General features: G+C 36.4%; 1 protein-coding gene across 1 annotated transcript in view; it reads left to right on the top strand.

Moving 5' to 3' along the window:
* Positions 1–15,187, top strand: part of SUPT3H (SPT3 homolog, SAGA and STAGA complex component) — a 316,601-nt gene that overhangs the window by 261,922 nt on the left and 39,492 nt on the right. Inside the window, exons 6-9 of the mRNA XM_042780330.1 lie at positions 1,533–1,608; positions 7,773–7,885; positions 8,875–8,982; positions 13,570–13,737. Of these exons, the coding sequence (XP_042636264.1) occupies positions 1,533–1,608; positions 7,773–7,885; positions 8,875–8,982; positions 13,570–13,737 (465 nt within the window). The remainder of the gene's footprint in view (positions 1–1,532; positions 1,609–7,772; positions 7,886–8,874; positions 8,983–13,569; positions 13,738–15,187) is intronic.

Below are 15,187 nucleotides of genomic sequence, written 5' to 3' on the forward strand. Positions count from 1 at the left end.
TATGTTTCTTCCTGCCTGTGAGTATGTTTCTGTGGGAGGAAAGGAAGGGAAGAAAGGAGGGAGAGAAAGAAGAGGAGGAAGAGTTGGAAGAAAGGAAGAAGAAAGAAAAAAAAAAAAATAGGGGTCTTAGAAGGAACCACTCAAAAGCTCACTGCTATTGAATGGATTCCAATACATAATGACCCCTCTTGGATTTCTGAGGCTATAAATCTTTACCAAAGTAGATTACCCCATCTTTCTTCCACGGAGTGGCTGGTGGGTTTGAACTACCAACCTTCTGGTTAGCAGTCAAATGCCTTACCCACTGCAATAGTTAATTAATTTTTCTTTTAACTCTTACCATCCCATCTGTCTTTTCTGTATTGATCTGCAACTAATGCACCACTATTCATTGCATCAATTGATATATCATTGACCATTCACCTAAATCAAACCCAAAAAAAAGAAGAATCTCAGTTTAAAAATATACAAAAAACATCCACAGACATGAGAAAAAGTGGTACTTATGTGCTCCATTAACCATGATAAAGATAACTTGTTGAAAGTCCTTGTAAAGCAGAAAAAAAATAAAATCTCAGAGATTTTTTTCCCTTTACTGACCAGAACTTCGTTCCAAGAAGTACCAGCCTGTCTCATTTCAAAATATCTCCCTTGCCAAGGAAGCGGAAGCGGTTGTATTCTTTCCCACCAAACTATGGATAAATTATAATTATCCTACCTCTTGTGGGACAATGAGGCAGCAAACATCTGCTATACTGAATCAAAAAACCCACGAATGAAACTATACCAAACTGTGAATCATACCTGGACTCAGATTAAAGGATTTGTGTTGTGTTTACCTTTTTATTTTCTTTTCAATTTAAAATTTGAATCTATTAACTCTGATTCCACATTCTAACTGAGGGGAAATATATGGATTCTATTGACTGACTCTCGTTTGAGCATTGATACCAGCTTTAAGCCAGATGGATAATAATAGCTAATAACAATTTTTCTGTTTAGTTTATTGTCCCTTCACAGTTTTCTTTTTCTTTGAAAGGATGGTACAGGTAAGTAATTTCAAAAGTATATAAGCTAAGTACTAAAGTTCTTTAGTTTTCTTTTTTACTGTAGTAACAATAACAGACTCTGGTGATGCAGTGGTTAAGGCAGTTGGCTGCTAACCAAAAGGTTGGTGGTTCGAACTCTTCAGCTGGTCCATGGAAGGAAGTTGAAGCAGTCTGCTTCTGGGAAGATTTACAGCCATAGAAACACTATGGGGGTCGCTATGAATCAGAATCGACTCAATGACAGTGAGTTTGGTTCAGTTTGGAACAATAACAGAGGGGCAGAAAAGGTATCTTAAAGAAAAGAAGCAAGCTTCACATCCACTGTTACTTACTATGACTTTATGTATGATGGTATTTATGATGTACTAAACTATTCACTTAGAGTAAGGAAAAGAAAGTGGTACTTTAATTCTAAGTTTATCTCTGAAAACATGTAATTCTCTACTTATTTTAAAAATGAGTCTTTTCCTTTTTATCCATTAGAGAGCAGAAAGACAAACTCGAATGATGGATTCAGCTCAATATGCAGAATTTTGTGAGAGTCGGCAGTTAAGTTTCTGTAAGTAAGCATTGAACTTACAGTTCATTATATGCATAAAAGATTATGTGTTATAGATGTACTAACATATGGCATGATCTCTGTTCCTTAGAAATTGGTGGATTTAATATATGCATTGTTCACAACCTCTGCATTGCAGAGAGAGTCTATGAAAAATTTTACTCCTCTCTACTGTTTTTTTAAGGAGCTCTGGTAGCATAGTGCCTAAGGCACTTGACTGCAAACCAGAAGGCTGGTGGTTCAAACCCACCAGCCACTCTCGGAAGGAAGGCTGGGCAATCTACTTCCGTAGTGATACTGCCTCGGAAACCCAAGGAGGGGTCGCTATGAGTCTGGTCCGACTCAACGGCACATAACAACAACAACTGTTTTGTAATTAATACTGTCAGAGGTTATAAAGGATAGTAATACTTACAGAGTCATGTTAATCATTCACATTGCTTTTAGTCAGGAAAGTCAATTTTGTTTAATATTCCCATTATAATTTATTTTCCATTTTCTTAGTCATATTTACACTAGCTACACTTGACCCAAATGGCCTGTTAATTGTACAGTCATGACATTTAAAAGCACACAATATTAATTAATTTCCCTGTTATGCATGCATACACATCTGAACACAAAGGAGCATATCAGTAGTCACTTCCATTTTTGTCTGTAACCTCCTGCTGTGTGGCGTACAATGTTAGCCATATTCATCAGCCCACGCTCTTGTAACATTAGTAACATAGTGGTCAAATTAGTCCTGTCCCAACACTGCATAGCAGTTTACTAAAAGTACATAAAGACCCTTGATAAATAGTGGGCTAGATTGTGTAGTGAAACATCCTTACAGCAACGGTTCAGTGATGACTAAAACTCTCAGGGTAAAGGTCAAAGAGAGAATGTGATGAAAAGTCCAGTTAAAAATATGGCAAAGTAGCACATGACCCTGATCTGAGGAATTACACAGACAATGGTGTCTTTAACTGAAAAGCCATTATGTGGTCACAATAACAACGCATTTGATTTGGAAAAAGAAAATGAGAGCTTCATTCATAGATCATAAAGTGCAAATAAATGACACATTTCAAATAGTGTCCCATGTAAATGTCAGTAAAATATGGGAAAACATGTTTTGGAAGATTTTTTTTCTGACTAAATATACTTTCCAATCTGACTAACAATTTGGCATCATACATCTGTGAAGCATTAAGTAAATGACACTTCATTTACTTAATGCCAGATCATGGCAATTTTAGCAAATCAGAGGTTTTTGTATTGTAATTTTTAGGTTTAAAAATGGCATTCAAGTCTTTTAGAAGTATAAATTTCTAGTTTATAAAGTAATGTTAGTGTTATTGAGCTATTTTTTCAAGTTATATTTTAAAGTTAATCCACTTAGAGGAACAGAAGTGTCTTTCACATGATAACTGAGTCATTAAAGTCTCCTGTCTTTTGTTTGAAAAGCAGGTTTTTAGTAACTCTTCATATTCTGTACTTAACTCAATAATGAACTGTAGTAGGTTAAATATGAACAATTTCCCTTTCTAAATAATGGTGGTATAAACAGTATATTATGCTTTTTTTTTTTAATAAGAAGGATTTGGTCTTTTAAAAATATTGGTTTATATGGTACCCATAGGTGATTCATTATGAAACCTTAGTGAGAGAATCTGTTTTATATTCCAAAATACTGTGGTTAGGGATGCTATAACCCAAGTGGGTCAGCAAATTTAGAAATAATTCCCACACTGGTGTTAGGCTCTTTGCTTTCTTCTATTTTCTGAGAAACCAAGATACAGGAATTGTGACCCTGCCATATGTGTCTTCTTAAATATTTGCTCATAGCATTCAATAATTGTAATCACTGATACATTTTCAAGTAGCATCTCATAACTTTATAGGCTGAGAGTAAACTGTACAACTAGACACTGATCAAATTCACCATTATTTTATTTTATATAAATCAGATGGTCATTTCCCTCAAAGTCTTTTTAATCTCATGTTAATATTGATTCACTAGCTTTCATTTAGTTAGAATTTATCTGGTAATCTTTTCCAACCCTTTGCTTTATCTTTTTATATTATACATATATAATAGGCTTCTGTAAACAACTGATATCTAGGTTTTCTTTTTAATTAATCTGACTGATATTTTCATTGATGAATTCAGTCAATTTATATGTATTAAGTTACTGATACATTTGGGCTTATATATACTGTCGTATTTTGTATTTTAAATTTACTCTGCTTTTCTGTTTGTTTTTTCCTCTTTTACTTCCTATTACGTTTTCATTATTACATTTTTCTTTTACCAGCTTGGATATCATATATTCTCTTTCTATTATTTTAGCTATAATTTTAAAATATGTATCCCTAATTGAAACTTTTTTAAGCCATTATGTATCTATGCTTTCCCTCTTAGCTTAATTTTCTTTTTCTTAGGGTGTTTAAGAGTTTAAAGCACTAATATTTTGCCTTCGTACTTGCATGATAGTTTAGCTGGGTAGGAAATTGTCAACTGATTGTTATTTATTAGTAAAAGTTATTTATGGAAACATTATCTATCAGCATCTCTTGTTAGTAAGAAGTCTGCTGTCAGTCTATTTGTTGTTCTGTATTTTTCCTGTTAGAGAAATTGAAACAAAGTGATTGCTTCCAGGCCCTCAGGTAGATGGAGGATAGAAAATCCACAGGCTGGCAAACAGTAGCTGCTCAGTAAATATATAAAGAAGGAAGGGAATAAGAGACCTCTCTATAAAAGGTTGCATGGAAAGCCCTGTTATCTGAGGGAAAATATTTTAAATTAAGTCAGAGAACAGTGGTTTTGAATATGTGAAATTAAAGAATTCTGTCAGGGTAAAATGATTATTTCAGAGGGCACTGAAGGAAAGATCACGTTTGGAAAGACTGATGAATAGGGACAGGGTAGAAATCATGAAATAGTATTCAAGAATGAAAGAATGAAATGTTAAGAGGAACTTAAATTTTGGTTGTGATAATTGATGAGAGAGATAAACAGTACATGAGCATCAACTAAACCTTAAGTTCTGTGTTAAATTTTGTGTAAAGTTGTTTTAATCCAGCATAGTCTAAAACCTAGATAGTGTCAAAATGGTAATTCTAGGATATTTTGGCTGTTGTTTAGGCTTCTGTTTAAATTGCTGGCTAATTTCCAAATTACCTTTTGTCCTAATGAATTGGGAAGTAGAAAGAGAAGAAATCAGTTCATTCTAAAGCTTCCTCATCTCATGATGGAAACAAACTGTCATGACTAGGGCTATTTGTGCCTCTTTTGCTAGAACCAACAAAGTCCTGAAGGGTCAATCTGTCCTTCTCCTGGTGACAGGGGAGGAAATTAGTTTCACCTGTTCCTGGAATGGCAGAAATCCAAGTGCTTTAAGGGGCCTCTATGCATCTTTTTTAATACATAGAGAAATATGAACTTGACCTTTTTAATAAAAAATATTTTTCATCCATTCATTTATTCATTTCTTCTAGAAATCGCTACTGGTAGTTTTTTTAATGCTAAGCAGTATTCTAGATGCTGGGAATACAATGGTGGATACGTGGTCCTGGTCTCTGCATTCTCAGCACTTACTATCTAATGATGAAGCTACTAATTATCTTGCTTAGATAGATAGTTCTGGCTTAATATTAGTCATCATCCTTTATATCACTTTTAATTTAACGAACAAAAAAAAATCATTGTGGTAAAAATATAAAACAAGAAATTTGCCATTTTTAAATTTCAAATTTGCCATTTAAAATTTACAACATTTTTAGTTGTACAATTCAGTGACATAGATTACATTCATCATGTTGTACAACTATCACCATGATCTTTTCCAAAAGTTTTTTCATCATCCCATTTTTCCCTCCTCCAGTCTTTGGTAACCACTAATAAACTTTTATCCCTATGCATTTGCCTATTCTAAATATTTCATAAGTGAGAGCATACAATATTTTCCTTTCATGCCTGACTTATTTCACTTAGCATAATGCTTTCAAGGCTTTCATGTTGTAGCATGTACCAGAACTTCATTTCTCTTTATGGAAATTGTACATTTTCATTGTGCATATACACCACATTTTGTTTATCCATTTATCTGTTGGTGGGCACTTGGGTTTCCACCTTTTTGCTTTTGCAAATGCTGCAATGAATACTTTTAAAGTATATAGTTTAGAGAATAGTCACAAAATCTCTGTCTCCGTGTTCCTAGCAATCTGTCAAAGGGAGAAGTGAATAAGGTGCATTTTATTGATCTTGCCAAATTGCTGGCCTGTTAACTTTAACTTCAGAAGTATTCCACAGATGTTAAACAAGTGTTTGTGAGCTATTGCAGCTTACTAGTTAGATGGAATGTTGCATGCCAAAGACTATTTGGAAGATTAGTTACTTTAGGGAGATAGCTTTAAGGGGGATTATCATAATTCTGCCACATTTGACAGTTTTGGATACGTGCTTCGATAGCAGAACTTAATGTCTTCTCTGATTTATTTTAAAGAGCACTTTTCTGTATGTGGAATCCATGAAGACTGTATCTATGTGGATCAAAACATCATGGTTTGAGTTACTGTTCAGTGTTTTATAGACCTGTGGGACCGGATTAATCTAAAGAATAATTGGTGAATTTTAAAACAAAAAGATTATTATCTTACACATTCAATAAAATCTTTGCTATCAATCTTTTCCTTGTAGGTTACTAGTTAAATTAGTAATATCTAATAAAGGCCCTCTATTAAATTAGTCTCTGCTTAGTGCTATGACAGTTTAGAGATATTTAATTGAAGGCTTCGTAGATGTTTGGTTCCATGTGTGCTTCGTTCTGTTTGGTATGCAGAGATACATAAGGCAGGATCTTTGCCCACAGAGAATTATATGGTTTGAGAAATTTAAACATAATGGAAAGATACCTGATGATGTAAATATTCAATAAATGCTGAAAGTGGAGATATTGCCCTTTGGCCTGTATGGTTGAGATTCATATAAATGGAGATGAGTGACAGGAGAGCATTCCATGGAGGGAAAGGGGCCAGGGTGAACACAGAGGGGACTGTACTCAAGGCCAAGTGGCAGTTTAATAAGGGAGTAATGAGCAGTTTATGACCCCTGGTGGGGCAGTGGTTAAGCACTCAACTGCTAACCAAAATGTTGGTGATTCAAACCGACGAACTGCTCCATCGGAGAAAGATGGGGCAGTCTGCCTCCATAAAAATTGACAGCCTTGGGGGTGGACAGATGGGTGGACAGGCTGAACTAGTAGGTATGTCTATGAAATGGGGAGTAAAAAAAAAACTTTATAGCCTTGGGAATCTATGAAATAGTTCTGCTCTGTCCTATAGGATCACCATCACTTGGAATCAACTCAACTGCAATGGATTTGGTTTTGGTTGGGTTAATGGGCGATTCAATTTGAAAGGCAAGTTGGAATCCATTTGGATGGTTTTGAGAGTCAGACTAAGAATTTAGACATCTTTGCAATCAGGAAAATTTAACTGTACACTTAGATCAGATCAGATCTAGCTTTGTTGTTGCTGTTGTTATTTGCCGTCGAGTCGCCCCTGACTCATAGCGACCGCTCCTTGGGTTTCCGAGGCAGTATCACTATGGAAGTAGGATTGCCCAACCTTCCTTCCGAGGAGTGGCTGGTGGGTTTGAACCGCCAGCCTTCTGGTTAGCAGTCAAGTGCCTTAGGCACTATGCTACCAGATCTAGCTTTATTTTACTTAATTCCAAATTACCACTTTGAGCCTATTCTAGTTATAGGCCCATTTTGAAAGGTCTTGGGAATGCAATTTCTGTATGCTCCTTTTGCCATCACAGGTTCTGTCTTGCTATACTCTTTCCACAAGAATAAAAGTTGTATCAAGCAAAATAACCCTTCTAAGCTAGAGCCACCTGTAAGCAGTGTAAGAGTGCTGAACATTAAATGGTTTAGTAAACAATATTATGTAGCATAGATACATCCCAAATGCATTTTCTTGAAAGCAACCATTGAACTGCTTTTCAACTGAGGATTAAAACTTGAATTTGTTAGGACTAGACTATTTAGCAGTTAATAAAACTTTGAAAATATTACATTTCATATGCATTGCTTTTCATATTCAATTTTCAGGAAACATTTATCTTTTTCTTTAAAAATTAAATTTTCTACACTTTTTTTTTTTTTAATGGCTAGCCAAAAAGGCCTCCAAATTCCGAGACTGGTTGGACTGCAGCAGTATGGAGATAAAACCAAATGTTGTTGCTATGGAAATTTTATCATACTTAGCATATGAAACTGTGGCACAGGTATGAATTCTTTCTGTCATATCAGGCCGTACATGGCCATTAAAAGTTTGGCTGGTTTCTCCTTTTCCCTATCTGTGACCAATTCTTCTTCTGCCTGCCGCTGTACCAGAAATGAGAACAGCCATGGGATTTCCCCTCTGACAGTCTTACCATTTTCTGAAATTTAGTTCGATTATGTTTCTCTGCATTCTCAGCTTTGGTGGGTGTTAGGATAAAAGTGACTGTGTGCTGCAACTTTATCCTAACCACAACCAGCAGCCCATATGCTTCTTAACATTGAACTTCAGGTCCACATTGCCTTAGTTAGGGATTATTTTTCAACTTTCAAAAATACTTTTCTAGATAAAATCTCCCATTGTTATTGTTGTTGTTACGTGCTGTCGAGTCAGACCCAACTCATAACAACCCCTCCTTGGGTTTCCAAGGCAGTATCACTGTGGAAGCAGATTGTCCAGCTTTCCTTCCAAGGAGTGGCTGGTGGGTTTGAATCATCAGCCTTCTGGTTTAGCAGTCAAGTGCTTAGGCACTGCGCTGCCAGAGCTCCCATGAGATCCCCCAAGTGCTTACCCAAACCTGTATCTGGAATCACTGCTCACAAGCAGGTTTTCTTAAAGCAGAGTCCTAAGACCACAAACATCAGCATCTCCATGGCTTTTGTTTAAAATACAAGTTCTTAATCTATACCCCAGAGCACACCTACCGAATTAGAATTTGTAGGCCATCCAAGAACCCAGAAATCTATATTTTAAAAATGGTCCTCTGGTGATTATGGAAGTAAAGTTTGAGAACCATTTCCCTAGAAAGTCAGACTGTGTATCATTTATATGATGTGCACAACCTAGCACAGGTCAATCCACAATACAGATTTTTTTAGGCAGGCACTATTATCAATAACATTTGGAATGTGTTCCTTTTACTTTTGCCACTTCAGTGGCAGTCATGATTATTGCCAGCTATGTAACTTTATTTTCATTACTGTGATCTTCTAGTTAGTGGATCTGGCTCTTCTTGTGAGGCAGGACATGGTGACCAAGGCAGGGGACCCCTTCAGCCATGCCATTTCTGCAACCTTCATTCAGTATCACAGCTCTGCTGAGGTAAGTCTCACTAAAATATGTCTTCTTTGACACATCTGTAGATCTTTTCACGTGTCTGGTATTCATTAATACTTTAAAAATAAGATTATATTGGAATGTGTAAACTTTAGTCAAAGAATCTTAATAAATTCGACATTCCACAAATATTAATTGAATATCTAGTGTGTACCAGGCCCTGACGATCCATTTAATGAATTGAGTTTTTTCCCTTTTTCCTTGCCTCATTTACCATGTCCCTCAATGAATAGTTACAGAACATTTCTCATTTCCATTAGAAACAGTAACTTAGAATATAATAATGTTAGGAAACATAATTTATTTCTTTTTGCCTCAAAATATGAAAGGATTATTATTATCATTCATGTGATGATAATTCCTGACATTTATTGATAATTTTAAATTTTAGTTACTGGTTCATTTCTAAAAGTGATTTAGAGGAACATGGCTCCATTTGTCCTCAGTTTTTAGATTGGCTTTATCATGTGACGATCACATCTTTTTTGATCTGGTTTATGCTGCTGAAATCCCTACCTGTGGGCACTATAAAGTCTTCTTTCCAACTTTAAGACTTTGTGTAATAACTGTAAAGAACCCTAGTGGTACCACGGTTAAGCACTCGGCTGCTAAGCAAAAGGCCAGCGGTTCGAACCTAGTAGCCTCTCTCGGGGAGAAAAATGTTGCACTCTGCTCCATTAACGATTACAGCCTTTGAAACCTTTGGGACAGCTCTACTTTGATCCTGTAGGGTCGCTGTGAATTAGAGTCGACTTGACAGCGATGGGTTTATTTGTTTTTTATAATACCAGTGTACCACTTTCAGCATAAAAAATGCTCTCTGTAATCAATGTGCCTAAAAATCAGAAATGCAATATAATATGATGAATATAGTATGTTGCTAATGCATGACCACTTTTACTAACAAAAATAATCATTTCGTATAATTCAATCTAATAACCCTAGAGAAGGAAGACAGCAAGGTTAGATTAATATCTACGTATGTAATTGTAAAGTAAGCTGTTGATCCAGTTAGGTGAAATGTATAACCTGACTGACTAAGACCTGTTTTATGTCTATACCTTATCATGAATATCCACTCCTTGTTAATACCTGTAGGTAAGGATGGTGGCTTAAACAGTCTGTAAGAAATAGTTGTAACCATTTTTTAGGTCACTGACCCCTTTAGGACTATGATGAAAGCTATAAAACTTTACTCCATAAACACATTGACAAATTTTACAAATAATTTTAGGGTGTTCAGAGACCCTCTGAAGCTGTTTTATGGATCTAAGAGGTCTTTGGGAACTGTGGTGGTATAGTACCTAAGGCATTTGACTGCTAACCAGAAGGCTGGCGGTTCAAACATACCAGCCACTTCTCGGAAGGAAGATAGGGCGATCTACTTACGTAGTGATACCACCTTGGAAACCCAAGAAGGGGTCACTATGAGTCGGATCCAACTTGACTACATTGAGTTTAGTTTTCTGTTTTTTTTTAAGAGGTCTTTAAACCCTATGAACCCAAGTTTAAGTATGTCTGCTCTAGGGTACTTAGAAAACAGATAAAGAGATAAGCCTGTATATCATCTTACTACAAATGTCAGTTTAATATCTTTTTATGCCCTTTGCAGAATCAGATTAGTCAGAATCCAAGTAGGGATTAAAATATTTATGCCCATTAAAAATCCATTTTTTTTCCTTGGAAAAGGTCATATACATCATTATCAGTCAACATACTTGAAAATTGCCTAAAGCTTCCCCAGTTGATTAAACAGTATTTGTTTTTTCTATGTTAAAAACCCAAATTATGATGTCAAAAAACACCCTTTAAAATGTCTTTGATGTATGTTCACTTTATGAATATATGTATAAGTATGCTTTTGATTAACATCAGACAAATTTGTTATAACATTTCTAATTGAAGAAATTTACAGTGAACATAGCAAGCCTAGTTTTCCCTTAACATTCAAGCACTTGCTTGCATAGTTAACAAAACCCTTTATTTTTCCCCTCTTGGCTCTTCAGGGTGGCCAAGATGCCCTGGGGAGCTGTTCAGCAACCACAGCTGCTGTTCCCAGCTACCCAGAAGTTGAGAAAAATGCTCTGTGAATGCTGGATTTCCTGGGCTCTCTTGGAGGTGGGAGTATCGGTATCAGAGAGCATTCTGATTTAGTATGTTGTGTAGGCCTCAAGTTTTTCCCTCGCCTGGCAGACCCTCTTCCTTCCCTACAAGCGTTTACAGAGACTGGAAGTCTTCCTTCCTGCCTTTCTCTGGCTGATAAGACACAGAGAAGTGGCTGCTCTGAAGTAGGAACTGTACCCATCAACATCACAAACCAACAACTAATATCATCAAGGGTCTGCTTTAAGAATGTATAGGGGAGCTTTGGAAACTGTATTCAGAGAGAAAGTACATTTTATAAAATAAATAAGAAACAAATAAACCATTCAAGATAGCAAATGCTAATTTCCAAATGAGTGGTGCAGACAAAAAGTGCAGAGGTAAAAATACTCCTTGTGTTGTGTTGTGTGTCATGTGCCGTCGAGTCAGACCTGACTCATAGCGACCCCTCCTTGGGTTTCTGAGGCAGTATTACTACGGAAGTAGATTGCCCAACCTTCCTTCCAAAGAGTGGCTGATGGGTTTGAACCGCCAGCCTTCTGGTTAGCAGTCAAGTGACTTAGGCACTATACTACCAGAGCTCCTTAGTTACAGTCAAATAGGACATCAGCAAGGAAGTGGGACTTACACTGTGTATTAAAGGAAGGGTAGAATTTTGATAAGCAGCTGGGAGTAAAGACATTGCTGTAGGCTGCAGAGGCAGCATAAATACAATTATACTGAAGAAGAACTGTGATGAAAATATTCAAGCAAAGTGTTCATTTAACAGGGGGAGGAGGAAGTTAGATTAGAAAATGAAGGTTCAAATTGTGGATAGACTTAGACTCCTCCTTATTAAGAACCAATTGAAGGTTTCCTGGCTGAAGATGAGTTCAAAAGGATGTTTTAAGAAGATCCAAGTGATGGAACTACATACAGTAGAAGGAAACACCAAACTAAAGGCATGAAATTAATACAAAATGCACTGTATTTTAACAAATATCATTCTTGAGCATAAACTGGGACTGAGCTAGTTACAGCTGGGTTCCTCATACTAGACTAGAAAGTGTAATATTAAATCAAGTTAATTTTCTAGATTTTAAAAAATTTTTTTATACACGAGAAACAACAAACTTGTTATCTTATTCTCCTAAAAACAGACCATGTCAGATTAGCCTCATTTCCTCTTGTTTGATATGATTTCTAGGCAAGCAACCAAACAACCAACCCACTGCCATCAAGTCAATTCTAAAATCAAGGAAAACTTTTGAAACCATTAACTGAATTCCAGCAAGGTATTTTGCAATATTTGACGTAATTTTTTTTTTACACATTATAGAGAATGGTGGACAAGCCAATAATACTATGATTAGTATAACTGATAGTTGATAGGTTGGGGAAAACATAACCCATAACCAAACTCACTGCCATAGAGTCAATTCTGACTCATAATGCCCCAATGGGACAGAGTAGAACTGCTCCATAGGGTTTCCAAGGGTATAAATCTTAATGGAAACAGACTGCCATGTCTCTCCGGGGGAGTAGCTGGTGGATTCAAACCACTGACCTTTCAGTTCACAGCCAAGCGTTTAATCACTCTGCCACCAGGGCTCCTCAGGTCAATAATAGCATACATGAAAAAGACCTAGAGATTTTTATTTGCCTATTAATTTCTTAGGAACCAATATTGTGATGCGACTGTTAAAGAAATTTTTTCTTTTTAATTTAGTTTTTAGTCACCATTTTATAGGATAGACATTGACACAGTGGAGCATGTCTAAAGGAGAGTAACCAAGGAGGTGAAAGGACCTGAAAATATGTGTATAATTAGTGATTAAAGGAACTTGGAGGATTTGACCTATAGAAGAGAAGAGATTATGAAATATAACAGTGTCCAAATATTTGAAGTACATTCACATTGAAGAGAGAACAGACTTACAGTAATGGCCAGAGAAACCAGAATGGTGTGAGGGATATTAGCAAGGAAGGAATAAACTATTTGTGAGAAGAGCTGGAGGAAACTGCCCTAACCATAAGGCTTTGAGTTTGAGTTACTGGAAAAATGCTGATCACCACTGACACAAATTATATCCCAAAAGGCATCTAGTTTGGAAAGGGATTTTTAGGGTTCCTTTTGAGACATGTAAATTAGAGGGCAAAAAAAGAGGAAGATTCTCAACGAGAAGGATTGACACAGTGGCTTCAACAGTGGGCTCGAACACAACAATGTCTATATCCAACAAAATCAGCGGAATTCCTAAAAGCTATATATGAAGAATTCTGACTTCTATTTACATGAGAGGATATTAGAAATTAACATAGTCAGACCCTCGAGGGCAGATAGGGGCATCATTTCTGTAGATTAGAGAAGAATAAATTATTTTTACATTTGTAAGTTTCAAGGAGTACTAAATTCATGACACATTGAACAAAATGTAATGTTAACAGAGGCCTGATCACTTGATTTCAAAGCCACATCTCTTTGGGCAGGGTTCTTGTGTGAAGTCCAGTCCAGACTCCCCCGAGAACACACCTCCTCCTACACCAACAGCTCCATCATGTGGATCCCAGCACTCAGGAAAACCGACATCAGGATCCCTAGGGAATGGGAGTACTGGACAAGACTCAGCTAAAACCAAGCAAAGGAAAAGAAAAAAGGTCAGTTGTGATTTGCTTCTAGTGGGGATGGGGAGGGTCTGTTTTCAGAGATAGGGGAAGTGTGTGCTGTTTTTTGCGTAGCTGAGAGTTTAAAAGCTGCCAGTTTTCTTTCAACCATTACAAATGACTTCTACTCAAATCCTTTTAACATCTTATTTCTGGAGAAAGCAAGATTTTTTTTCTGGTATTTTATTATAAAAATATCCAAACAAACATACAGAAAAGTTAAAAGATTCATAGAGCAAACACTCTGTATCTACCATCTAAATCCTACAATTATCATTGTACTGCATTTCTTTATCTAATCATCCCTTTGTCCATGTGTTCATCTTTTTTTTTTTTTTTTTGATGCACACAAAGTAAGTGGTACACATCAATACACTTGGTACTTAACCACTATGTATATTTATTTATGGTTCGTGGTTTCAGGTTTTTGGAGGTAAAATTTACATACAGTGAACCACTCACCAATTTAATATAAGTGAATAAATTGATATATTCATACGATGGAATATTATTCAGCAATAAACAGGAATAAATTACATTGATACTGAAAAATATTAATTAGAAAGCACCTAAGCTGTTTCCAGAAGCCCTAGGGGTGCCAGTGATTAAGTGCTTGACTGCTAATTGAAAAGTAGGTGGTTCAAACCCACCATCCTTTCCACAGGACAAAAGACCTGCTGATCTGCTTCCACAAAGATCACTGCCTTGGGAGCTCTGTGGGACAGTTCTACTCTTGTTTTATACGGTCACCATGAGTCAGAGTCAACCTGACAGCAAGGGGAGGCTATTTCCAATTTTGAGGTTTTTATGAATAAACCTGCTATGAATATTCTTATACAGGTCTTTGTGATAAATGTTTTTTTATTTCTGTTAGGAATGAAATTGCTGGCTCATACTTTAGTAGGTATGTGTTTGGTATTTTTAAAAACTCTGAGACATTTTATTCCATAATGATTGTACTATTTTATACTACCCAGAAATATTTAAGTTACAGTTGCCCCATATCCTCACCAACATTCGGTGTTGTCATCATTTTTACTTCTTGGTGTTCTTAAAAATAATTCTGATCTACCACTCATCAGTCCATATGTCACACTGTGGTGGTTTGTAGTGCTAAAAGTTGTGCAACCAATGTTTCAAATACCAGTAGGGTCACTCCTGATGAACAGGTTTCAGCAGATCTTCAAGACTCAGACAGAGTAGGAAGAAGGACACGGTGATCTACTTCTGAAATAAGTTGGCCAGTGGAAACCTTATGAATAGCAGAGGAACATTGTCTGATAATGATGCCAGAAGATGAGCCCCTCAGGTTGGAAGGCCTTCAAAATATGACTAGGAAGAGCTGCCTCCTCAACGTGTAGTCAGCCTTAATGGCGGGGATGGAGTGAAACTTTTGGACCCTTCATTTGCTGATATAGCATGACTCAAAAGGAGAAGACACAGC

The sequence above is a fragment of the Orycteropus afer genome, unplaced genomic scaffold (assembly GCF_000298275.1).
Source record: "Orycteropus afer afer isolate SDZICR_OR568_19922 unplaced genomic scaffold, OryAfe1.0 scaffold00034, whole genome shotgun sequence".
NCBI lineage: Eukaryota > Metazoa > Chordata > Mammalia > Tubulidentata > Orycteropodidae > Orycteropus > Orycteropus afer.